General features: G+C 37.8%; 1 protein-coding gene and 1 long non-coding RNA gene across 5 annotated transcripts in view; one reads left to right on the top strand and one right to left on the bottom strand.

Moving 5' to 3' along the window:
- Nucleotides 1–598: 598 nt before the first annotated feature.
- SEC24D (SEC24 homolog D, COPII coat complex component) overlaps nt 599–25,888 on the bottom strand; it is a 105,946-nt gene continuing 80,656 nt past the window's right edge. For all 4 annotated transcript variants that reach the window (XM_019418468.2, XM_019418460.2, XM_019418477.2 and 1 more), the window contains exons 14-23: nt 22,111–22,227; nt 21,135–21,305; nt 19,781–19,877; nt 19,506–19,651; nt 18,400–18,538; nt 17,462–17,580; nt 12,774–12,953; nt 10,270–10,461; nt 7,436–7,525; nt 599–1,436 (exon numbers count right to left, since the gene is read on the bottom strand). In XM_019418468.2, the coding sequence (XP_019274013.2) occupies nt 1,296–1,436; nt 7,436–7,525; nt 10,270–10,461; nt 12,774–12,953; nt 17,462–17,580; nt 18,400–18,538; nt 19,506–19,651; nt 19,781–19,877; nt 21,135–21,305; nt 22,111–22,227 (1,392 nt within the window). In that variant the 3' untranslated portion in view covers nt 599–1,295. The remainder of the gene's footprint in view (nt 1,437–7,435; nt 7,526–10,269; nt 10,462–12,773; nt 12,954–17,461; nt 17,581–18,399; nt 18,539–19,505; nt 19,652–19,780; nt 19,878–21,134; nt 21,306–22,110; nt 22,228–25,888) is intronic.
- Nucleotides 1,371–6,910, top strand: LOC128776556 (uncharacterized). The gene is made up of 3 exons (XR_008421712.1): nt 1,371–1,453; nt 2,518–2,702; nt 6,266–6,910. It is a non-coding gene; the product is annotated as an uncharacterized LOC128776556 (long non-coding RNA).

Below are 25,888 nucleotides of genomic sequence, written 5' to 3'. Positions count from 1 at the left end.
AATTCTGTCAGTGTATTTGTTATCCTACTCAATTTCATGACATCTACTGATTTATAAATAAACCTTACTAGCCATGCAATCGTAGACAAGGTCCTGATTTATTCACTTCAAGTCTATGTCTTCATCTGTGAATGGGGCTGGTAATAAGATTAGGGTTGCTGTGAGGAATAAATGTTCTCAAAACATATAGTGCACTTCTTACAACATTATATGTACTCAGTATACTTAACTCATTATTTATTCATATCACTAGTATCAGAGTTGAATTAGGGCGGATACAGGACAGATGCCTGTGTCATACCACTCAAAACCACTCTCCTAGGTTTATATTTATTTATTAATAATGATCTCATATAACCCATTTCTATTATTTGCCCATAAGGACATAATGGAGAATTTTTAAAAATGCAATTCTCAAGTACATGGTCTCTGATATTTCCTAGACTGATTTATTCACTTAACACTTCCCAACCCTCAAAAAAAAAAAAAATAGTTTTCCCCATTTTTTCTTAGTGAGCCTTGTAAACAACTTTTATCCAAGACACAGTATGACCCTTATTTTAAAATCTCAAAATACCTAAAAAATGATCTCTACCTGTTAAGAGCATATGAAGTGATTTATTGGTACTGGTTAAGATCCATTATATACAGGTAGAAACCCTCAAAATTGTACAGAGAACCATTAAGAATATAGATAAAGACAGTTTTATAGACAAAACAACAACTGGAAAATAGTTTTAACATACACAACATATAATTATGAAAAAAAAATGTAGAACACAAATTGTTCTACCAAATAGATTCCAAGGTTATTAAAAGTCTGCTATGCAAACCTTAAGTTGAAAAACATGTTCAAGGGGTGTTACATGGTTTTAAAAAATTAGGTATAATGTAAAAATTGTTTTTTTTTCCCTCACTGCAAATGGGAGAGCCAAGACAACTTTTTACCCCAAATCTATACATTTTGAAAAATAATTTATATGTCTAGCACAAAGAAAGAAAATTAAGAATGTTTACAGTTCTGTAAACTATGCCTTTCATGAAATGCAAACTGTATCGATTTTAACAGTTAAAAATTGTGCAATCAGAAATAGACTGTTCCCTTTAAAAGGTACCACTGTACCTTCATTGACTTTATACCTGAGCACCAAAGCTGAAGTCCTAAATGTCCTCTTGGAAAGCTATTTTGAAAATGAGCAAGAAATCAAAACTAGCCTGTTATCATCTGAAGAATTAGGCACCAAGAAGGAGATGATCTCCTTAAAAATGCAACATCAACAACAGAGAAGATTCAATTAATTAAGCAGCTGGCAGATCTCTTTGTGAACACAACAAAGGAAATCCACATAAGATGATCCTCCATAAAGTCCTTTGTCTTCTACCAGGTACTGTCGGAAAACCATTTCTGGCTGCTCTCGCTGCTTTACTATTGTCAGCTAGGAAAAATAACAAGGTAGGTGATTTATAAACATTCCCTGAATGTGGCTCAATTATACATGCTTCAATTTCACCCAAATTACATAATGTCCACTGTGTGTAAGGCCTTATAAAATGATGGGACAGTGCTTATTATCTAGAGTGGAGGGAGGCACTGACCCCAAAACCATAAAAACCCAAGACATACAACTGTAAGTTCCAACAATGAAACATGAAAAACCATTATGTGAAAGGCTTCACAGTGGTAGTTAACTATCGCTTGAGCCTTAAAGAATAAGGTAGGATTTCCTTAAGGATGGGGGTGGGGTAGGGTTTAAAGAGCATTCCATAACGGGGTGCCATGTACCATGTGCCAAAGACAGACATGGCTAGATGTGAGTTAACAGTCTTACAGTCAGTGGAAGGTTAGGGACAAACTACCTTAATGAGTCTAAGCTTTTGTAGGGGTTGTGATCCAGTGAAAGTGCTGCAGAACAAAATGAGACAGTGAACTGGTAGCATATAGAATGCATTAGGAGATGAGGGAAGCTAGGTAGGAAGCAGTTGGGAGGTGTCTAGGTGGGAGATGGTCAGGATCTGAATTACAGAGCAGTGATGGTGGAAAGGGAGGAGATCTGAGAGGCACCACCGAGGTGGATCGCACAGGGGACTCTTGTTCCCTGCTTATAGAAATTATCTAGGGCCATGCTGTCCAGTACTGTAGACACCAGCTATGTGTGATTATTGAACACTTGAAACATGGCTAGTCTGAACTGGGTTGTACTATAAATGTAAAATACACGATGGATTTCTAAGACATAGTAGGAAAAAGAAAATGCAAAACTCAGTAACTGCTTATACACGTGGAAATGATATTTTGGATATACTGGATTAATAATATATTATTAAAATGACTTTTTTTTTTTTTACATTTTTAACATGGCTTCTAGAAAATTTAGAATTACATCTGCAGCTTGCATTATTTGGACAGTGCTGCTCTAGGGGAAGAAGCGCAGGGGAAAGAAGCCCAGAAGGGGGTAGCTTTGTCATGAACACTTGGAGCCCTTCTATCAAGCTGGTCCCTACTCACTCCTGTTTCAGGAAGTCAGAGATGATGGTCTGATGATCTGATTGAGCTATGAGTGGAGTTAATGGAGCCACACATGCAAAACAATGTCCCCCTGCCTGCTTCCTGTATAATTTGGAGGAGCCATGGTATCCCCTCACTTCCTCTCACCAGGTGAAACCACCAGAAAGGTCTGCAGTTACCAGCTGCAGCAAGGAAGGTATCTGCCATTTTGACTAGGAGGGCCTGACCCTTCCCACTTTTGCTTTAGTTATCAAGCAGGATAATTTTGTCAACACAGTTTGCTTTTTTCCTTTATGTTATTTTGGCCTGGGCCCTAGGCTGATAAGCTTTAAACCACCCTGACCTGATTAAAATACAAAACTGCTGCTGCTGCTACCACACAACTCAGCTAATTCTATGTGGATATGGACACGTGTGATGTCTTGGCTTTCAGGTGTCAGTGCCTGGCACGGGGAGGCAGCACGGGAACAGCTATGTTGGACAGGTGTGCTCCACCCCAACATGGGGGAGCAAAACTAACCTTCGAGGGAAACTTCTCCAAAGGAGTTTAAGACTTGCATCCTGGTGAGCCTGAAGCCAAGGCCCTTTTCTTTTTCACTGGTGGTATCCACTTTTTCCCACATGCCACTTGGATTCTACTATTGGCCGTGATGGGCAACAGCAATGTGTTTGGCCTCAGTGAAACAGCCCAGGCTGAGGCTGGGCAGAATGAGACATTATGAAGAGAAGAATTTGAGGATCCAATTTCTTTAGAATTTAATTTCTCTATGGAAATTAATGGGAAGAAGTTCATACTACACATCTGAGGGGTATTCTCTGTTGCTGCCATTTTCCCATGATGCTCACTGTAAAACCTCCTTTGATGAAGTGTGTTTGGCTATGATCTGAGGTGGGAAATAGAATAGGAAATGCATTTCAGCCTTGGGAGAAACTGAGCTTTAAGTAACAAATATCCTGCTGTACCATTTGAGTCTCTACGAAGTTGAGCCAGCCACCACTCATTCCTTCATGGCACAGAAACTATAGTGGATGGTCTCAGGAAGCAGATTCATGGAAGTATGGCAAACTGTCTTAGCTGTCTTGACATGTTGGCGGTCTTAGATCACACAAAGATGAGGAAAAAAATACTGGGGTGGGTTGGGGAATCCATATTTTATAATCCTTCTCCCTTTACATTTCCAAAGGGAGGGACATAGCTTTGTAGAATAGGAAGAGAATATCAAAATGATCATTGCTGGTGTCCCTCCCAACCTCTTAGGTACCCTCTTCATGGAAGTACTATTTCAAGTGGTCCCAGTTTATATTTTCCAGGTCACAGTACCAGTGGCCTTAAGGAATCATTGTCCTTCAGGGGCACTTGGGTGGCTCAGTCAGTTAAGCGTCTGACTTCGGCTCAGGTCATGATCTCACAGTCCGTGAGTTCGAGCCCCGTGTCGGACTCTGTGCTGACAGCTCAGAGCCTGCAGCCTGCTTCAGATTCTGTGTCTCCCTCTCTCTCTGACCCTCCCCCATTTATGCTGTGTCTCTCTCTGTCTCAAAAATAATCATTAAAAAATTTTTTTTTAAAAATTAAAAAATTTTTAAAAAAGGAATCATTGTCCTTCAAAGCCATTCTCATTTCTCATTGCCTGCCTCATAAGAAATAGATAAATGATGAGAGTGATTAGGGTGGCCCCCAAAGAATGAACTGAATGGGAAGAGAGCCACAAACACAACTAAGGGGAACACCAGCTCTTCTTAAGGGGCAGATAAATGAAAGGAAGCCAAAGAAAAAGTTCAGTGAGAAAGGAGCATCATAAGAATATGATGTTCTAAAAGCTGACAGAAGAGAACATTTGAGAAAACAGGTAGCATTTGATTTTGTAAATGCTGTAAAGGGACTGAGAATCAATTTCTTGGCAGTTTGGCCATTTTCAGATAACTGGAGACATGGGAATAAGGAAATAGAAGCAGTTAACAGATGACTTTTTCAAGAAACATGCAATGCCTGGTACATTGCTAGCATTTGATACAAATTTGTAGAATGAAATAAAAGGAAAGGGAAACAGAATCTTGGAGAAAGAAGATTCAATGAAAGTAGATTTGAATAGCTTATAAACTAGAAAGAAGCCAGTGGGAGGGGAGTTATGTAGAAAACACACGAAGAAGAGAATGGCAAACACTTGGAGCACAGAGAACTTTGAGCAGGGCAGGACTAGACTTTATCAGTGAGACGTTTGATTGAGGTAATATTCCCAGATATACTGTGAGAGAAATCTTTTTTTGCTCCTCCACAAAGTAAGACTATGCAGACAATGATGAGGTCTAAAAGAGTCGATGGTCTGAAAAGCTAATTAGCATAGCCTAGAAGGTAGCAGTGGCTTCTGGATTTGATTTTGTGTTCTTGACCCTTCCAGTCCTATTCAACCTTGACTCTTTAGAAGAGATTTAAAGATTCTATAAATATGTTTTTATTTCCTTTATGTAGTCTACTTTCAAATGTCAGAGACAAAGGTATCAATGCTGAGTGCATTGGAGTTAGGCCTTCATCTGCCCTGATCTAGCTCTGAGAGAGTAACCAAGTGAGTGAGCTCCTCTGAGTCTCACTTTACTATCTGTTAGATGGTGTTAGAGGGAGCTGAAAGGCAGCAGGTGAATGAGGTATCTTCTAGCTTCCTTTCAACTCTAACATCTGTAGATCAAATTTGTTACACAGATAATAAACCTCTTGAAGAAGCTAAAGAAATCTTATAAACAACAGATACATTTGCAAGTGGCACATAAAAAAATCTGATTTAAGTATTCAAGCCAAAATTATTTAACATGCAACTGCTTTTATCTTATTCACATATATTCAGAGCTTATCCCAGATTGATTGATTGACTGATTGATTAAGTAGGCTTCATGCCCAGTACAGAGCCCAATGCAGGGCTTGAAATCATGACCCGGAGATAAAACACCTGAGCTGAGATCAGGAGTAGGAAGCTTAACCCACTGAGCAATCCAGGTGCCCCCCAGGTATTTTTATAATTAAAGCTAACATGACCTCCCACTATTGGAGCAGGTGGGAGAAAGCAGAGAGACAAGTTTTATCTTTCCTAGACGGAGAGGCTCTTGGGCACATGATCTCTATGTTTAGTCTAGACTCTTCTCTGCAAATGAGGCAGGTTGTGGGGATGTAGCTGCTGCAGCTAGGATAAAGGTATACGGATCATCACTGCTATGTATTCAATACCAGTGCTTTTCAATGTTTGTTTCATGAGACCTTAGGTTTCATTACATGCCTCGAGGGTGTTCAGTGTCATGTGAAGAATGTGTTTAGTTTGAGCCTTCTCTGCCATCTCTAGGTCTTTCCCTAAAACTGAACCCAAGTAGGGGCACCTGGGTGGCTCAGTTGGTTAAGCGTCCGACTTCACCCAGGTCATGACCTCACAGTTCATGGTTTCGAGCCCCACATCAGGCTCTCTGTTGTTAGTGCAGAGCCTGCTTGGGATCCTCTGTGCCTCTCTCTCTCTCTCTTTCTCTGCCCCTCCTGCAAACATTCTCTCCTCCCCACCCCCTCCTCTCTCCCTCAAAAATAAACATGAAAAAAATTTAAAACTGTGTGTGGTGTGAAAATAGTTCTGGAAAGGTTCTGTGCTCACCGAGGCACCCTAGAAGTTATAAAGCTCTTCATTAGTTCAATTTACCTAAGCTCTGCCTAAAGTTGATGTTTGCATGCATGAGTATCTTTCACAGTCAAGGATACTGACTTAGATTACTATCATATTTATGTTTCAGGGGAAAATGGCCCATAATATCCTGAATGTTGTAAAGGCCTGCATCTAGGTGAATGTCTTACACTTCAGGGAATAGCACCATAATAAACCACCATCATCTGTACATTTCAAATTCTAGGAGACTTTAATATTGAATCTTCTCAATATTAACTTGAGAAGGAAGATGGGTGAGTAGCTGGGACTTGGTAATAAGGCATAATTTTCCTGAATTATAGATATTTTATATTCTTTTACCCAAACTTGAGGCCTTGAAGGGCTTAGAAGGGCTAGGATAACAAAACTCAGAGATCACAATTCTGAAGTTATAAAAAAATTTTAAAAATGTTCTGAATGATACTTCTGTAATTAAGTAGTTTTAAGCACTGAAGCAGTCATTCCACAGTCTGTTAATGAAATCAGTTGCTATTAAGCCATGAAGATCTGCATGATTACTAAGTTAGTACTTACTAAAATAATCCATGGTTAACCTGTGGTGATATCTATTTTTTTTTATGTTTGTATCTGTTAAGTAGGTAGATTTTTAAGGTCAGTGTGAGTTTTCTATCAAAGATCATGTTATAAAAATATAGGACATGCATTTTAAAAGACTGTAATGAAATTAAAAAAAAAAAAAACATGAATAGCCAAATTATGGAAACAGCCCAAATGTCCATTGACTGATGAATGGATAAAGAAGATGTGGTATATATACACGATGGAATATTACTTGGTGATCAAAAAGAATGAAATCTTGCCATTTGCAATAACATGGATGGAACTAGAGTGTATTATGCTAAGCAAAATAAGGTAGTCAGAAAAAGAAAAATATAATATGATTTCACTCAGATGTGGCATTTAAGAAACAAAACAGATGAACACAGGGAAGGGAAGGAAAAAGAAGATAAAAACAGAGGAGGCAAACCATAAGAGACTCTTAAATATAGAGAACAAAGTGTTGTGTTGCTGGAGGGGAGGTGGGGGGATGGGCTAAATGGGTGATGGGCATCAAGGAGGGCACTTGTTAGGATGAGCATTGGGTGTTATATGTAAGCAATGAATTACTGGGTTCTATTCCTGAAATCAGTATTACACTGTATGTTAACTAACTTGAATATAAATAAATTAATTAAAAAATAATAGTAAAATCTTTTTAAAAATTTGAATAAAGGAAAAAATAAAATCTCATTCTTACCTTCATTGAATATGGCCTCTTTTGTTGGATAATACTCATTATCATTCTGAGTGTTTGAGAGTACGGGTTTCCAATCTCAGGCAGTAATGTCTAAATTTGAGAAAATCAAAGTTTAAGCTTCAGTGTAATTGGCAATGAGATTATTAGAATGTTAAAGTTAAAAAAAAATCCTTCTAGACCATATATTTGATTTTTGGCTTAGTCTGTTTACCTAAAAACCAAAAATTGTGAAAAAATGCACTGAAAATTATTCATTCTTATTGGCATACATTTCCACCAATTTACTCTCCATCATTTGAAAATAAATATTGTCTGAAATTTGACACATGTACATCACTTAAATGACACAACGGGTATATGTTTTATGCAAAGGATATCTTTGGATCATACACCATGACGTTTAATCCCTCTGTAAGATGTCTCTTTCAAGGCTTTGTCACAGGAGAAAAGGATGTACTTTATTCCTTCAGTGGATCAGTTGCAGGACCGTGAATCATGACCATGTTTAGAAAACACCATCCAAATTCTACTGTTCCAAGATTAAAACAAACCACCAAATGCTGATTTCTCAAGGGGAATGTGCCCCCTGAGATGTTTCTGAAATCTGGCTAATAGTTTATAAAAGATAACTACTGCACATGGCCTTCAGGGGACATGAAGAATCTGAATTTCATTTCTTCCAGTAAGACAGTAAAATTCAGGGCACCTGGGTGGCTCAGTTAGTTAAGTGACTTCGGCTCAGATCATGATCTTGCAACTCGTGAGTTTGAGCCCTGTGTCGGGCTCTGTGCTGACAGCTCAGAGCCTGAAGCCTGCTTCAGATTCTGTCTCCCTCTTTCTCTGACCCTCCCTCGCTCATGTTCTCCCTCTCTCAAAAATAAATAAACATTAAAAAAAATTGTTTTAATAAAATAAATGGGGAAAACTTAAAAAAAAATGTAGAACATTTTACCACAAAGTCTCAAGCCTCAGGAAAAGATCATGGACGGTATTTTTCACAGGAATTGTAAAAAAAAGAAAGAAAGAAAAAGGCAGAAAATTCATTATTTATATTTACATTCCATCCCCTATGTGTATTTTTTGACATTAAGGTAGATCTTTTTATGTAACAAACAACATAAGTATACGTCACATACATATTTCGAAGTGCCAACTGTCTCTAAAATCAAAGTGACATTTGCTTTTTCTTTTATTTTTTTGAAGAAGGTCGAAGGAGGCACACTGGTATAAGCACAAACCTACTAATCTGCTGCTCTGTGGTAAACAGACTGGTGATTTCATATGTACATTCAGCAAATTCAGCAAATACGCATTTAACACTTACTCTAACAATACATTGTGACAGATGAGGAGGCTTCCTTAAATTTTATATAAACATTCTTCAGATTCACAGTCCTTTGTCTATTGAACTTGAACTTTTTTATTTTTTAAAAATTGCATTTCTAATCATTCCTTAATTTTAACCACATGCAAAGATCTTACTATTTCTAAGTCTTTAGAAATAGTCTCTTAATGGGATATGGACACCTTTAATTCTTTTAAAATATAAATATATATATGTACACACACACATACACATATATATATACATGTACACACACACACACACACACACACACACACACACACATATATATATATTTTTTTTTTTTTTTTTGAGAGGGAGCGAATGAGAGTGTGTGTGGGGGGAGAAGGGCAGAGGGAGAAGTAAAGAGAGAATCTTAAGCAGGCTCCACATCCAGTACGGAACCCAACTCGAGACTCAAGATCACAACGGTGAGATCATGACCTGACCTGAAGTCACGAGTCAGATGCTTAACCAACTAAGCCACCCAGGCGTCCCCAAAATATATTTTTGACATTCATAACAGATATGCAGCTCCCTAAACGGACCACCTACAGAGGTGGAATTTTGATCCTGCTCGTTCCTCCAGGATATTATGTATTTACCTTCATAACAGAAATTGGGGAATTAACTAGACTTAATTCATCTTGCCATCATACAAGTGAGGCCTCAGGGAACAAACTATCTGCTGAGTTCTACATGTGAATTCGTAAGAAATGCACCATGAAGTACAATAAGACAATAACCTTCATAGCAATGGTGCTCATGCAACAATGGTCTACAAATAAGATTTACAATAAATACTCTCAAACAAATTACAACTGCTGGTTTTTCCTAGGATACTTTAAAAATAAAGTCATTTGTATTCATTTTACAACAAATCCACAATCTCTTTTGTAATGAGTGGAGTATATAACTTATTTAAAACAAAGGGGAATAAAACCTGTTTTTGTGAGATTGTTATTCTGCAACTCATTAATCTGACACAGTTTTAGTCTGTAGCTAAATATGGATGCAAGATTTCTGCTTTCTTTTGAATATTGAGTTCAACACCAGAGAAGAGTACTGAGTGTAAGAACTGAATTCGCTTTCTACCTCTGTTACTTGCTACCTGAAAGAACTTGTCTCCAAAGCTCAATCGATTCATGCACAAAATGTTGATGATGATGTCTGTCTCACTGATTTGTGAAAGAATTAAATGCAATGGTGTATTTAAAGTATTTAGAGCACAGTGACTAACACATAGCAAATGATCTGGAAGTTCTGGCAATCCCTATTTCAAGTCATATATTTTGGTTATTTGATAATACTTTATACAAATAACTTTATACCAGCTCATTGTTATTCATTAAAACATGAAATTCTCTTTCTTATAAAGAACTGCATGCCATTATCGTTTCCTCTACTTTGTATTATATGGTTGCACATGAGCACAAAACATTCAAGAGTTTGTGTGTTACCACAAAAATAATGAAAAAAAAATACTCACCATATCTGTGTTGACATGTGCAAAAGATGGCACGTTAAATATTCCTTGGATCAGTTCTGGTGGGCTACTAACTCCTAACCATAAGAACATGTTTAGACCATTAGCCAATAAGAATATCCCTTCTTCTGAAAGACGGGCCTCAGAGCAACGAATAGCAGCAGGTAGTGTAGTACTCTTGATATCTAACGTGTGCTGTGCAGGCAAAGGCAAGAGAGTTAGTAAGTGTGTTCTCCTTCCCTTCCTTTCTTCCCCTCTCCCCCCTTTTCCTTTCACCTCCCTCCTCCCTTCTTTCCATCCAGGGCATATTTAAGAAATGCCCACCATGTGCCAGGCATTATTCTAGCTATTAGACAGTCACTGTTTAAGCTGCCTTGAACAGTTAATAATTTTTTTTTGGAAGAAATAAGAAGCAACAAATAAGAGAAGTAAAATACATCGAATTTTAAGTGGTTTTAAGTGCTGTGAAAAAAAGAAGCAGCAAAGTGGGATAGGGCATGTCAGTGCTAGTGCTGGTGGTTACAATTTTAAATAGGGTAATCCAAGAAGGCTTGTTGGGAAGGTAACTTTTTTGAGTAGACCTAAAGAGGTGAGAGAAGGAGCCATAGGGATAACTGAGGAAGAGCATTCCAGATGGAGGGGACAGGTGGTGCAAAGGTCCAAAGCAAGAGTCTGTCTCCGATGTTTCAGGATCAAAAGATGAGGTCAGATAGAAAGGAGGGGAAGATAGTATAGATGACACTTGGCAAAGGCAGTAGGAGATTTGGTGTTTACTGAAATGGGAAATCCAGAGTGTTCTGAGTAGTGGAGGGATGGCCAGTTATTTTAAGAGAATCACTCTAACTTTTACGCCAAACACAGACTGAAGAAGCAAAGGTGCACACATGAAGGCTTGTTAGGAGAGTACTGCAGCAGTCCATGGGAGAGATGATTGTGCTTGAACCTGGATATGACAGACGAGGTGGAGAGAAAGTGGTCAGAATCTGAATATTCTTGGAAAGGAGAACTGACATGTTTGCTGGTAAATGAGATGTGATGGATGCGGGAATGAAAGCAGTCAAGAGTGACCGCAAGTTTTGGCCTAAAGAATTGGCATGAGAGAGTAGTGGTAAATGGGGATGGAGAAGACTGCCGGAGAGCAGGCTTAGAGAGGTAATCAGGGCTTGGTTTAAGGTGCCCATTGCACACCCAGAGAGAGATGCTCAATAGGCTGCAGGATAGACACATCTAGAGTTCAGGACCCATATGGTATGGATGGACATATAAACATGGGTATCATTAGTATATAAACAGCATTGAAAGGTCAGATGAGGCCTACACGGGATTGAGTGTAGATAGACAAGAGAAGCTTCCCAAGGACTGAACCCCAGGGTAGCCTGACAGAAAGAAGAGGACAAGCTAGCAAAGGCAGAAAGGAGAAGTGGCTGGGTAAGCAGAGAAGCTAGGTGAAGAAAGTGTTTCTGGAGGGAGAAATAAACTGTGTCAGATGCTGCTGACAATAAGAAGAGAGAAGGACTGAGAACTGCCCTTTGGATTTAGCAACATGTCAGCCACTGGTGACCTTGGTAAGAGGATTTTAGTGGAGTGGTGATGTTCTTATCCCTCAGAGTTCTAGTTTCTCTGGCATACAGATTGTTGCCAATCCAACTTTATCTGAAAATCAATCATTTTGTAATAATTTATACCTAACATTCATATTGATTGAAAGAATTATAGCTTTCAATTCCCAACCTAATTTAAGTCTTTCTAATACTGACTGCATTGTTACTGAGAGCCTGAATATGAGTTTCAATATAAGAATTTGAAATAAGCCATCAGTCTTCCTCTCTTTTATCTCTCAATTATAAGTTGAACTTGTTAGGTCTCGAGGGGGAAGGGCTTAGTCTAGATTACAGGGGCATTCAAGACATTAACGACTGACTTCAAATAAGTAGAATACATTGCAAAGTAAATTCTCTGAGGGCAAGTGAAGTTGGTCCCTTATACAATGCAGGTGCCCTCAAATATATGCTGATTTGTAAATCCTTAATTGTATTTGGTCAAGGCTAATCACAGCCATTCTAATGAAATGTTGTGACTCTTAGACATTCATACATTGTATAGAAACAAATACATGTGTGCACATGAGATCCCATACACAGATACAAATCAGTTGCCTTTAATGCTGTAAGGTAGATTTCTTGAACAATTGAAGCTTGGCCTGCTCCAACTTGTTACTGACTTTTCAATCTGCCAATGTGGGAATGAGGAAAATAAAAGCAATCATCTGAGCAATTCACTGAAGTAGGAACACCTCAAATCCCCCACCGTCACCATCACCATCACCATACTGAGCACATGTTGACGCATGTACACAACTTGCTCAAAGAGCCCACATATACATTCTGAAGGCATTTGTGACTTTAAACTTCTTCTTAAGAAAATATTCCAGACATAACATATGGAAAGGACAAAATACGATTCCCTTCCAGACTCCTCTAGGAAATGCACCACCACAGTGTACTTACGATTGGCAAAAGCTGTGGGTAGAAGAAAAGCTGAGAGTCGGCCACATCCATGGTCATGACCAGCTGCCTCTGGTACGCCCGCTCATCTGTTGAGATCTCTGGTCTGCTAAGCAGCACACAGTTTTTTAACAAACAGTTCATGTACACTGGTAATACTTTCATGGAATCTGGTAAAATAAGCTGAAAAAGAAAGTCATTTGTTTCATGTGCTTGACCTTTATGAGAAAGAACCCCTGAGCTTGTATCCTTAAGACGGAAACATCAATTGTTTTTGAGGTGATTTTGAGGATTAAATGATAGATCATACAAAGCACCTGGACCATATAAACTGGCACACAGTAGGTACTCACAGAACGGCACTTAGTTTTATCTAGCACTTTGGCAGCTTGGCATGGTGGCTGTCAGCACACTCTGCCTAGAATGCAATCTCAACTCTGCCTTTTACCAGATGTGTGACCCTGGGCAAATCATTCTCTTTTCCTAGGTTTTCTCATCTAAAAATGGAATAGCCATGATCAACAGCATGATCATGGGATTAAATGATTATTAATTTGTGAAGCACATGTAATGGTACTTAGCATATAGTAAGTATCACACACGTTTATTAGATAAAGTTAAATAAATGATTCCTAATCAATTTTACCACCTTCTACCTCTTCAGTTCAAAAACAGTGTTTTTTTCGACTGCCTGTGAGATATCTCTTCCTTTATGCTCTTCATGCATCTTAAACTCACACAGTCATAAACTCATCAAACACTTATTGAATGCCACTGTGTCACGTGTTCTATAGAGCAAAGTGTCAACGATATTCAGAGGAACGAGGGATAGTCTACATGACAAGATGCCTGAAATCAAATAAAGATGACAGACATATAAATAGATAAAACCTAACAAGAAGATTGCAATACTACAGATACAAACTAAAATAGGAAATGCTTCCTGGATTTAGGTATGTCACTACTGAATGGTAACAAGCAAAATCAAACTCCCACAATTCCACAAATATGTTCTTCCTCTTACGTTTCCTATTTGAGATATTTAACTACCAGATGAACCCTAATTTCATTTTTTCTTTACCTTCAATTAGTAAATGAATTATTTTAATTTTATCTTTATAATCCACCTGTACCCTCCTCTCCATCCCCACTTTAGCTTATGTGACCTCATTCTACTTCAAAATACATATTGTAATGTGATGCTGCAAATAACAACACAATGCACCACTTGTAGAAACATAACTTGGGTAAAAAAATTACAAATAATCTGTCTGTGTTGTTTAACCTTCTCTCAACTCAATTTTATAAAAATAGGTAAGAATCAAGATTGATCTGAGTGTCACTTCCTTCTATTTAACAGTAGGTCAATGGAAAGGATATACTCAAAAGAAAAGGAATACATAGGGAGATAATGACAATTTACAAATAGAAACATCTGGTCTATAAATTCACGATTTATTTTTTAGTGTTCTATCTTAATGATGAAAAAGAATATACACTTATCAGAATCCACCCTGAAAAGAAAATTTCCTTTGGGGCTCTGTTAGGATTTACTCCTCAACTTAAACCTTTACATCCTAAGTTTCTTCTCATGATCTACTAAGTAAGGAATGTGCAAGACAGTTTTCCAACTGGTTTAGTAAAACATTTCAGGACAATTCTACTTTGCAGTTTGTTCCTCCTCTTCTAATCTCTTCAGAGAATCAAAGACAGTTAAATGCATGTTTCCTCATACTCTTCTTCTAATTTTTTTTTCTCTAGTATAAAAGATTTTTATTTGACAACACTTGCTACCACTTTTTCAACCAAGGAAAAATATGATCAAATATGTAGGAACCAGATCATAATCATATCCCAGAGCCATCCAGCCTTACATATTATGGATTAAGAATATTCTTAGAAAAACACATGGTTTTTCAAATTTTATCTTGTAATTTCACTGGTTGCTTCTCATTAATCAGGCCATATTAAGACAGTTTAGAAATCTGTTGACCTAAATGCCACCGAGGGATGAGCCTGGCTCATGATGACCCTACAGGACTAAAAGTCTGATCAGAGGAGCCTGGATGAGAAGGGGTAGAAAGAAGAAAACTGAGGAGGTAAAAAAGGAGGAAAATTGATATAGAAGAATGGAATTAGGGTGAAAGAAAACAAGGAGATAGCGGGAAGGAAATGTGGCAACAGATGGACACTATTCTTGGGGAAAAAAGGTACCGGTGAGGAAGGAGTAAAAATGAGGAGTGCGTGGGTGGATCAGTTGGTTGAACGTCTGACTCTTGATTTTGGCTCAAGTCATGATCTCACAGTTTGTGAATTCGAGCCCCACATGGGGCTCTGAGCTGAGAGGTCAGAGCCTGCTTGGGATTCATTCTCTCTCCCTCATTCTCTCTCTGCCCCACCCCCACACTCTCTCTCTCAAAATAAACAAATAAACTTAAAAAAAAAATTCACGTAAGTCCAGTTTGCTTGAATTGGGAGAATTCTTCTGTAGTTTTGAAATGACAGAAGTAGTAGTGAATTAAAAAAAAACTATTACATTGCAGTTAAGTCCATTTGACTTTCCTTTTGAAGTCACTGTACTCCCATATGATGTAACATACTTAAGTTCAGAACAGTGAGTTATTAGATTTAAGAATCTACCTTGCTTATGTAAGCTTAACAAATTGCTTTAATGTTGTTTGTAGTTATAGGTGTTAAACCAGCATCTATAATATGACCTCCAGAGTAGGGGCCTCCTTAAACTTTGCACACTAAGTGCCTCTCTTGCCTCAAGCTAGTCCTGGCCCTGGAGATTCAGTAAAAGCAGATCTTCCGAGATCCAGTGTCATATAATCCAAGTATCCAGATCCCTAATAGTCCTGCTTGGATCAAAGAAACTTTGGACTCTACAGTAAAGGAGTGGAATTCCTTAGGAATGTCTCCCCAGATATTATTTCTTACAAAGGAACTCTGGAAGGGCAGCACATTTGAAGTTACATTCTCTGAAGAGAACCCCAAGTCCAGCCATTTCATGTATTTAAAATAATGCTATATTTTAATATACTATTGTTACTAAGTTTTATAAGCCCTACATTTTCCCCACTCCAAGCTGGATAATCATATCTAAATTATGTCATTTCTTAAAGCACATCATTGGTTGAAATGTACCTTTTACATATGCTCATGGAGAAAGTAAAATCTCATCATAAGAAAAATAATCTCTATCAACTTTTTCAGAGAAAATTTGGCATCATAGTATTTTTCCTGCAGAAATAACTAAACTGCATGAACAGATGATCTAGTAGTAGAGACAAAGCTTTTAACTTTTAAATCAGAAGGAACGGACAGATTTCATTTCTTTTCTTAAATAGGCAACAGATTTGTTTTTAACTTAAGGTCTTTGAATCCAATTGCTTTAACGTTAGCAAATAAACTTTCTGAGGACACTAACCGTACCTGTTCTTCTTCAACTAATCCTTCTGAAGCGTGAGACACTCCAGAGACAGACTAATGTTTCCAGAGCCATAAAACAAATAGTAAAACCGGGGGTGTAAAGTGCTCATGATTGGACTGTATCCAGGTACATCTGATGGGCTCTGTATAAATTGAACAAGTACACTGTGAAATAGTACTGGTATTGAAGTTTAGTTACTAAAGTTCCAAATCTCCTGGATAATAAACAAGATCGACACTCACATATAGATCAAGAGTTGCTTATGCGACTGTCAACACCAGGAGACAGAAGAAGAGATGGCTAATTTAATCACTCAGAACAGCACAGAAAGGAATTTTTGTGAAAGGTCCAAGATAATAACTGTGTTTTATTTTCCTTCTTTACTAAGATTATGAAAGTTGGCCCCCAATTTTATCTACATGATCTCTGTTGCTAAGGGCTTACTTTTGAGTGGGGTTTCAGATGTCCTCTCAGCACCCACTTTTGACAATGAGCTAACCAGAAAGTTTCCCCATCTGTTGCTCCCTGTCTTCTCTTTCAATCCAAATTCTATATTCGGATATTCAACATAAAATTATGAAAAGTGGCATCTAGCTTTGACTGACATAGGGAAAAATGTGAATAAGAGAACAGATGCAAAAATAAATGGGAACATGAGGTTCTGCTTTTTCTTTTACAGGAAAGAGTCTAAATGAGATTTATGTAAAGGATCTTCTAAAATTTTCATATTAGTAGATGGTACCCAGAGACATTTCCTTTAAAACTCTTCATACCTATTATTAACCTTTAAATATAAAAAATTCTAATATTTATAACTTATATTCATGTTTATAAAATATAAAGAGGTCCTTCCTGCCATTTGCTCATGTCAACTATGATTGTTAATATGCCAAAATATATTTATGCATACACATTTCTCAACTAAATATCCCTCTTTATAAGCAAAAGAGAATCCCATTTATATTATGACATTTCTTACATATAACATTCTGTTATTTATATATAATGTAGTGACTGTCAACCCAAAATGCACACATATTTTTTGGTTCATGCATCTTGTAAAGCCACCGAGTTTTTTAATGTTGGCTATGAAAAGACGATAGCCTCTCCAAATAGCAGACTCAGTCTTCTTAGTTGTGCAGTTTACTACGTATAGCATCCAAGTGCCTGGAACAGCATAAGCCTTCGGGAGCTAAATGCTGAAAGAACACCTAATCACTTGTAACGCTTTAGAATCTAAGTACAACAGGTGGCTTACCTGGCTTGCTGCAGATGGACTTGCACAATTCTTCCGGTAACATGCCAACATGTGGGCAGTCTGATTAACCAGAATTTCCCGGATGACCTTCAAGGGCTGGTATAGAACTGCTTTGAATGCTAGTTGCATAAAACAATGAAAAGAGCATGAAAGCTCTGGCTCAGAAATCAGTCCCTTCAAATGGTAATAATAATAACAATAAAAAAAATGCTCTTATCTTCAGACCATCCAGCAAGGAATAACAGTGTTTAAAAGGTTAAAGTCATCTGCTAATGTTCTCCATTTTACTAAGTATGACAACATACCCAATGGAGAACAACGGCCAACCTCTAACAGAAGGTAGGTCATTAGTTCAGACTTTTTCCACAGAATATTATAAACAGAACTCTACACACAGAGAAAAGAAAGACCAACGTGCCATCTTCTGATGTCCTGAATTCCTACGGACTGGACTGCTGTTTCTTCTAAACCTTGGTGTAGAATCTCAAACGGGGGTTATGAAGGGGAGAAAGAACCAAAGAGGGGTCAACTCAGACCCGTGGAATTTCATAATTATCATGGTGTGGATAAGCAAGTTCAGCCTAACATTAGGGACAGTCTCCTTCCATTAGCCCCAGGTGCCAGAGGGCATACTCATATACCATAACAAGAGTCTAAGTATCACCTTCCTAAATTTCAACTCAGAATGCCCCCATGCCCCCAAGAAGGAAACTTTGAATAGAACTGTATAGTGTGGGCCTGACGGAGATCTCTCATTATTAATCTAGAATTGGAGATGCTGAGTATTCTCCTTAACACTCTGTTTTTATAAATTCTGGATTTGCCCACCGAAAGGCTGTGCTTCCACAATAGTTGCCAGTTACTAATTCAATTAACCAACAAGTCTGACTGAATTCTTAGGCAAGATACACAGCAGCACAGGATTAGTGGAGTGTTACCTGACTTGGCGAAGAAGTTGATAAGGGCATCTGTCTCACAGCTCTTATAGAGATCAGCCAACTGGGAGCTGCAGTTCAAGCCAAGATTGTGAATCCGCAGTCTTCTCTGACCTCCGACGGTTGTGTAAAGCACAGCACACTGCAGAGGCGACATCAAGGACACATGCTTTTATGCTCAGCCATGTCCACCCACGCTAGTCTGATCTTACATTTACAGAGCACTATATATGGGTCAAAGACCTCTAAACCCCTCCACAGACTTTTTTTTGTATATTGTTGCTAATGACTGAATAACAACAAATAAGGGAGGAATAATGACAATTCATACATTGAGCGTCTATGTAGCATTTCACTGGTTTAAACTTAAATTTTAACTGGGCTTTCACGCATATTAGTGTACTTTCACATATCTCAGATTTTATTACCAGGGGTTCAGGTCCAAAAATAATACTTTTCATGTTCAAAAACAAACATCTAACTTTGATGATGTACTTAAGTCTTATGCTGATGACATATATATTTCAAGAATGCAAACGAGTATCTACTTCTTCAAATGTCTGTGATCAAAAATAAATATTAGAGTTCTTCCTCAACTTAATGACAAACCTCTCTATTATTTAAGGGTGATGACAGTATCTGAAAACTATAACCATTCAATATAATTGTTCTTAATTCAAAATCTCCATGGCTTCGACTTAATTTTATTTACTACAAAACCAAATTCTATTTATAGCTGCATATAACATAATAATGTACTTAACATGGTGTCTAACATTTGGTAGGAATGCAACAAATGAATGAATGGGTTCTAAAGCCTTAAAGAATTGAACTCTGCTGGCAGTCAGTTTGCTAATGCTTACAATACTGACCACAGTTTGCTGGGCTCTCATGTGAGGACTTACAATTATTACTTCATACAAGCAGCACATATAAATCAGGCTCTGGAGAATACACAATGGAGTGCTATAATCTAATGACTTTTGTCTTTGGAGAAATAGAGTTCAACTTCTTTACAAAAAGACTGACATAGTTGATGGTATTTTAGTCTGCCCAGTGATCGCTGTAACAAACTAAAACACAAAAGATGGGAATAAGCTTTAAATCACCTGGATTAAGGCTCCACTGTCTTCACCAAGTTTGTCATCATGCTTGAACTCCACAGTCACTGCCTTATCACAATCAATGGCTGCCATTTCTACATCAGTGGTGTTGTTCATAAAAATTCCACCAAAGAAATCAGTGGCTCTGAAACCTAATGATGAGGAAAAAGGGAATTTTTCTTCTATTTAATTTATTGTTATTTTCTCTGTTGGCCTATTATTAATTTGAATAGGAAACAATTACCAATGGAGACCTGAAAAACAGTATAATTGAAAATTACCTGTGCTGGTACGAACCCTCATAATAGCATCGAATCCTATTTTCTTTTCAATATCATTTCTGAGGTCATTCAAAAATTGTTGGCTATCCATATGCATCTAAAAAATAAAGTAGCATCAATCCCCACCAGATGGCAGCAAAACATTTAAAATAACAATCCTTATTTTTTAAAATCTTGATTAATACTCTTATCCAGAAGTCTTAAAAAGGGTTCTTAAAACTTTTTCAATTTTATTTCATTTGCAATCTTTGGCCTTAACAAATCCCTTAATTAGTTTACCGTATAAATCTGTAACTAGGTGATTAAAAATAATTTTATTGATGATAAATAAAAACAGATGATGATTAACATTTATCATTTATGTTGGGGGAACACTTATTCTCACTCCATGTTTCCATGTATAGGTACGTAAGTTAGAGACATTCCCCTGACCCCTTCCTCTCAGGTGAGGGCAGGTGATTTATCTGATTAGTAAGTTTGAGTAAAGGAACTGGGTGGACATAGCTCAGTCTACTCTGTATCTTCTTTCTGAGGAGACAGCCTGCCTGCAGGAGGCACACATTTATTACCTTTCAATTTGCTAAGTTTTGAAGGTACAGTTGTCCACAGGAGAAGCTTGTAATATGCCCACCTTGTGCCTGGGTATACAGGTTTGTCACATTGAAAGGTAAAGAATTAGCAAGCCCACTTGCCCTCAGACATATGTCTGTACAGTGCTGACATTTTTCCTATCTCATGACTCTCTCAATCCAGGGTTGGAAGAGAAAGGTATAATGAACTGACCCCAAAACTGTAACAATTTAAAACAAATACACAGTCACTTTTAAAAACAATTATCTCAGAGGCGCCTGGGTGGCTCTGTCAGTTGAGTGACCGACTTCAGCTCAGGTCATGATCTCACAGTCCGTGAGCTCAAGCCCCACATCGGGATTTGTGCTGACAGCTCGGAGCCTGCAGCCTGTTTCTGTTTCTGTGTCTCCCTCTCTCTCTGCCCCTCCCCCATTCACGCTCTCTCTCTCTCTCTCTCTCTGCCTTTCAAAAATGAATGTTAAAAAAAAATTAAAAACAATTATCTTAAATATATTTAAAACACTAAACTTTTTATATAGAATATATGTTTCCTCATCATGGAAGCTTACGCTGAAATTCACCTCTGAGACTAAATGAGCTCAATCTGTTCCCAAACACTTAGGGAGTAAGAAAGCAATTGCCTAATCACATATACATGGTCTCCACTGGCTCTAGATTTACATTTGTCAGTTACCCACAAGGGGGCACAGCGTTCTTATGATTTAAGCACCAAAAGTTAAATGGCAGTACAAAAACCTGAGGTGAACGCGTTGCTGGCTTTTACCTGGAAATTGTTGTATTTGTAAAGGGTTCCTCCAGTGAGGTGAGGCACAAGACCCAAAGAGGCTACATCCACATACTGACTGGGAAAGAGGAAGAGGGTCACACAGCAGCCGTGAGCCACACAGTCCTTGGCCAGTGCGTCATAGACATTTGTTTGGGGCTGGAAAAGTATCTGAAGAAAAAGATGCACAAAGGGAAAAAGAAAACCACAAAATGTTTTTGGTTTCAATTTTTTATTTCTGTTGAATTCTTTTAAAATGAAAGAAAATTTTTTTCCAGTCAAGTGAACTGGGCTGAAGGAATGAATTACGGTAATCATCAGTGCAGCAGCCATTTATTGAGCACCCAGTGTGTGCCAGGCTCATGTTGTGTGAAGTGTGTGTGTGTGTGTGTGCACGTGCGCGCAATTTTATTTGATCCTCCGACAATGCTAATGAAACGGACATTGCTGTCTTACCTTTACAGACCTAGATGAAACAACCTGTCTGGTGTTATGTGGCCAGTAGCTGGATGCCTATATCCTGGTCTTATCCTTCCCACTGATTTGTCTACTCCCCACCCCATGGTGATTGTGTCAGAGGGTTTGAGCAAAGCACACTGTGAGCATCAGGCACCTCTATTTCCTGTCTCAGGAGTGCTATTATATGGTCCCAGCTACATTCTCCTTCTACCTTTATCTTCTTCCTGCATTTCCCCCCATTTCTCCCATTTGTATTATCCCAGTCTCATACACAGTTTATACATGAAAAGTTTGAGGCCTTATTTTAAGTTTATTTCAGACATTGGTTTCTCTGGGAATATAAAATTTCTTAAATTATTTGCAATTCAAAATACTCTCGTTAATATACAATGTCCCAGATTTATACATTACATTTAGCTTCTCTCCCTTTCTTACTCAAAGGACACATTCCCTCTTTCTTTACTCCCCTTTACAAACTGACATATGGATACTTCAAAGAGCCATTGTTTACAAATACCTTCTCTTTGTCCGTATTAATCAGTTTTTTGTCATCTCTGTTTTTGAGCTTCCCTGGTGCCTCTGCAGTGGGTAAGGAGGAATGGAAGATGAACAGCTTCCCAGGACAATCTGCTGCCTAAAAGAAAAAAAAAATTACAGAAAATGTTTTGGGTGGGAAAGTTCTACTTTAAGGGACTCAGAAAATAAATTAAAATACGGGTATTTTCTATGAGCCAAGCACTATAGATATCTCATTTAATCCTCTAAGTAACCGTTGTGTCCTTAGGTAGGTACTATTCTCTCCATTTTATAGACTAGGAAACTGAGGCTTAGATAGGGACTTGCCTAAAGTCATATAAGTTGTAAATGAAACAGCCAATATTTGATTGTAGGTCCATACACATGATGCTTTGATAAACTAAAAAGGATGTACTACAGGGAAAATACTTTCTTGTTTAGCCTAGACTTTCAGGGTCAAGTGAATCCCATGATGCAAAAGTAAAAGAATTCCTAGGATGATGATGCAACAGAAGCTCCTCTTTGAAACCTTTAGTAAACATAGATTAAACCTAAAGTGGTATTTCAAGGAAGAATGCACATGAACGTAGCAACAGTAGATATAAGGAACCAGCTATCAGACAAAATGACAAAAGGGAAAATATGTGATCAAGATTATGTATCTGTAGTCCCTGGGAAGCAATAAAAAGATGAACTTAGGTTCCACAAAAGTCAATTCCATATTAAGAATATTTAAAATCTTAAGGACCTAAGAAGTAATCTACTAAGCAAAATTTACTGAGATTAAATGATTCATTATATTGACCCCTCCAATCTTGCCTTTCTCCAAACTATCCTGACATATTGCTGCCAGGGCACTCTCTGAAATAAAGCTAAATGTTCTGATCATGTATGGGGCAGTTCTCCCTAAAAATCGTGGAGACTTTCTACTATGTGATAAAGTCCACATTCCTTTATCTGTGTGGGAACAGGAAGGGTAAAAAAAAGTGAGATGGGTTGCTGCAAGCAATTGCTGTGTGCAGCTAGCTCTGTGCCAGGCCCTTCACACACATTTCTTATTTAATACAACCTTGTGGAGAAGAAACTGTTTTCTGCATTCTAAGGCTAAAAAAACTGAGGCTCATCCACTATGCCCCAGGTCACACAGCCAGTGACCCTCTTGCCCTTCCAGGCCCTCTGGAGTTTAGCCTGAATATACCTTTCAAGTCTAATCTCTACATTTCCTCACCCCTGCCACCCCTTTCAGGGGAAGTTTCCGCCACACAAGCTTCTTGCTTTCCTGGAATATACCACGTGCTTTATACACCTCCACATCTTTGCACATTTTGTTCCATTAGCCTGGAATCCATTTCTCCCTCTTCTTGGCCTAGAGCTGTTGTGTGCAAAAGACGGGTTTAGCAGCACACAGTGGTATGTCTGGGTCAGCGGTAAGATGTGTTGTAAATTATTTGCTATTACTAATAAGACATGTGAGTTTGTGCCTACTTCCCTAAAATACAAATGGATAAAATTCAAGGTTAGCCCTGTCCTAATGTGTCTCACTAAGTGACATTCAACATGTGTGGTGAGTGGGTCACAGAGGTGGGGGTCACGGCTGACACATGGGGAAGGGTGCATAACCCATGCCCCGTCTTGTGTTCGTCATGGCCAGCAGTGAGCAGTGATTTTATCGCTGCACTAGTCTTCTACTTCTACAAATTATCGATACAGGTAAATGAGAACAAAGGCATGGATGAATGAAGAAGCAAAGATAGTGACCCTACCTGCGTACATAGGAAAAAGATGCTAACAACACTGTGGCCAATTAAGACACATTAGTTCCTATGACCTGGGTAAAATTTATGGCAATAATGAAAAAAACATGCTAAAGTTTTTAAATTCTATGACTAATTTTTTCATTTATATCACTTTCATTGTTATGAAAGTATTGTTATGAATTTCATTGTTATGAAAGTTATTTTAATTGAAGTAGCAGAAAAGGTATAAAATGTTTAAGTTCATTTATTTATTTTAAGAGAGAGAGAGAATGAGCAGAAGAGAGGCAGAGGATCCAAAAAAAGCTCTGTGCTGATAGCAGAGAGCCTGATGTGGGGCTCGAACTCAGGAACCGTGAGATCATGACCTGAGCCAGAGTCAGGTGCTCAATTGACTAAGCCACCCAGGTGCCCCTAGAACATTTTTTAAAAGTCCATCTTCTCCCCAGCTTTTCTTGGCTGGCCCACCCAGTTCCTCTAAGGAGTTCACTGTCAATCCATCTAGATATTCCCTCACTTCTATCCATCTAGTCTCTGCTCATACAAGTGTTGTAATTGTATACCACAGTACTTAAGAGCATGAGTCCTGGTTCCTATCTGCATGGATAAGAGTCCCAACCATTTTATTAGCCGAGTGATACTGGGAAAATTACTTAACTTCTCTAAACCTCAGTTACCTAATATGCAACATAGAAAAAATAGTAACTATATAAAATATTGTTGAGAGAATTCAATGACCCAGTACATGGCGTTAATCATAACTAACTATATATAATTGCCTTGCTAAGATTACTCATCGAGAAAAATCAGGCTCATTAACAAAACAAAGTCAAATACTGAGAAAAATAAAGTAACCGTATTTATTTCTAATTCATTAGCCAATTATAATGGCTTAATTTAAGATTTATAATTTCATTAATCGCATACTTACAAAATCTTCTGTAAGTAGCAATAAAAGAAAAAGTTCCTAGGGCATTAATGCCTTACATCCCTATAAAATGTTATGTTTTTACCAAAATCTTATTGTGCCCACACAAGTGTATCATATAGAATTGATAAATGACAATGACATATGACATTTTTATTACAACAGAAAACAGTTTGAGAAAGGCTGGCCTGGAGAACCCATTGTTCAAAATTTAACTCCAACGTCCATTCCTCTGACAGATGTGTTAATATCACGCTCAACAGAGTTGGCTGTCTCTACCTCCATGTCCTCCCTCTACTTTGCAGATAAGACTTAATAACACCATATCACAATTTATGTGTCTGACTATCTTCTATAAGTCACAGGCTCATGAGAAAGAAAGGACCTTAATTTTTCTACAGCGAGTTTCTCCAAGCCCTACAGGGTCTAGAGCTTTCACTCTATAGGTGCTCCATAAATTTTAGAAGGAATGGAAGAAATGCTGTGATGCATCAACTGGAAATCAAATTTAGATATACATGAAGATACGTTAAAGATAAATTTCCCAATTAGTGATATATTTGAAGCATAACCATTAAAGGCCACTTCCTTCCCATTTTTTGCCTAATACTACTTATTTAGTTTTCTGGTAGAAGTAATAAGAAACTCAGAAAACTATTGTTTGACCAAGTTAAAAGACAATGCCAGAAATTCACACATAATTGAGTTATAAGTGTCAAATTTTGAGAAGAGATGCAGATTTTGAAACACTGTGGAAAAAAGACACTGGAGAACAAGATGCTGTGATCACAGAAGCATGTGCAACATTAAAAAGTGTATCAAACCCTGCAGTTGAATAGTTCAGGGACTTTTGAGAAAGTATGTATAAGAATTTTCCAAATCTTCCCTCTTTATCTTTGTGACAAATCAGCACATGTTTTTTGTTAATTTTTGTCTACTTTCTGTGCTTCAAGAAGTTTATTACAGCTAATTATATATGGATTTTACTTGGCATCTATCTAGTAGAAAATAAAGCTCTAATTCAAATGGGGGAGTCCAGTTCTAAAATGTCTTCACTTGGACACATAAAAACGCCTACATTTGGATGTTCTTTCAGT

This window comes from Panthera pardus, unplaced genomic scaffold (genome assembly GCF_024362965.1).
Source record: "Panthera pardus isolate Hobbes unplaced genomic scaffold, ASM2436296v1 HiC_scaffold_13, whole genome shotgun sequence".
NCBI lineage: Eukaryota > Metazoa > Chordata > Mammalia > Carnivora > Felidae > Panthera > Panthera pardus.
The sequence above is the reverse complement of the archived record's forward strand: the minus strand, read 5'-3'. Positions and strand labels throughout refer to the sequence as shown.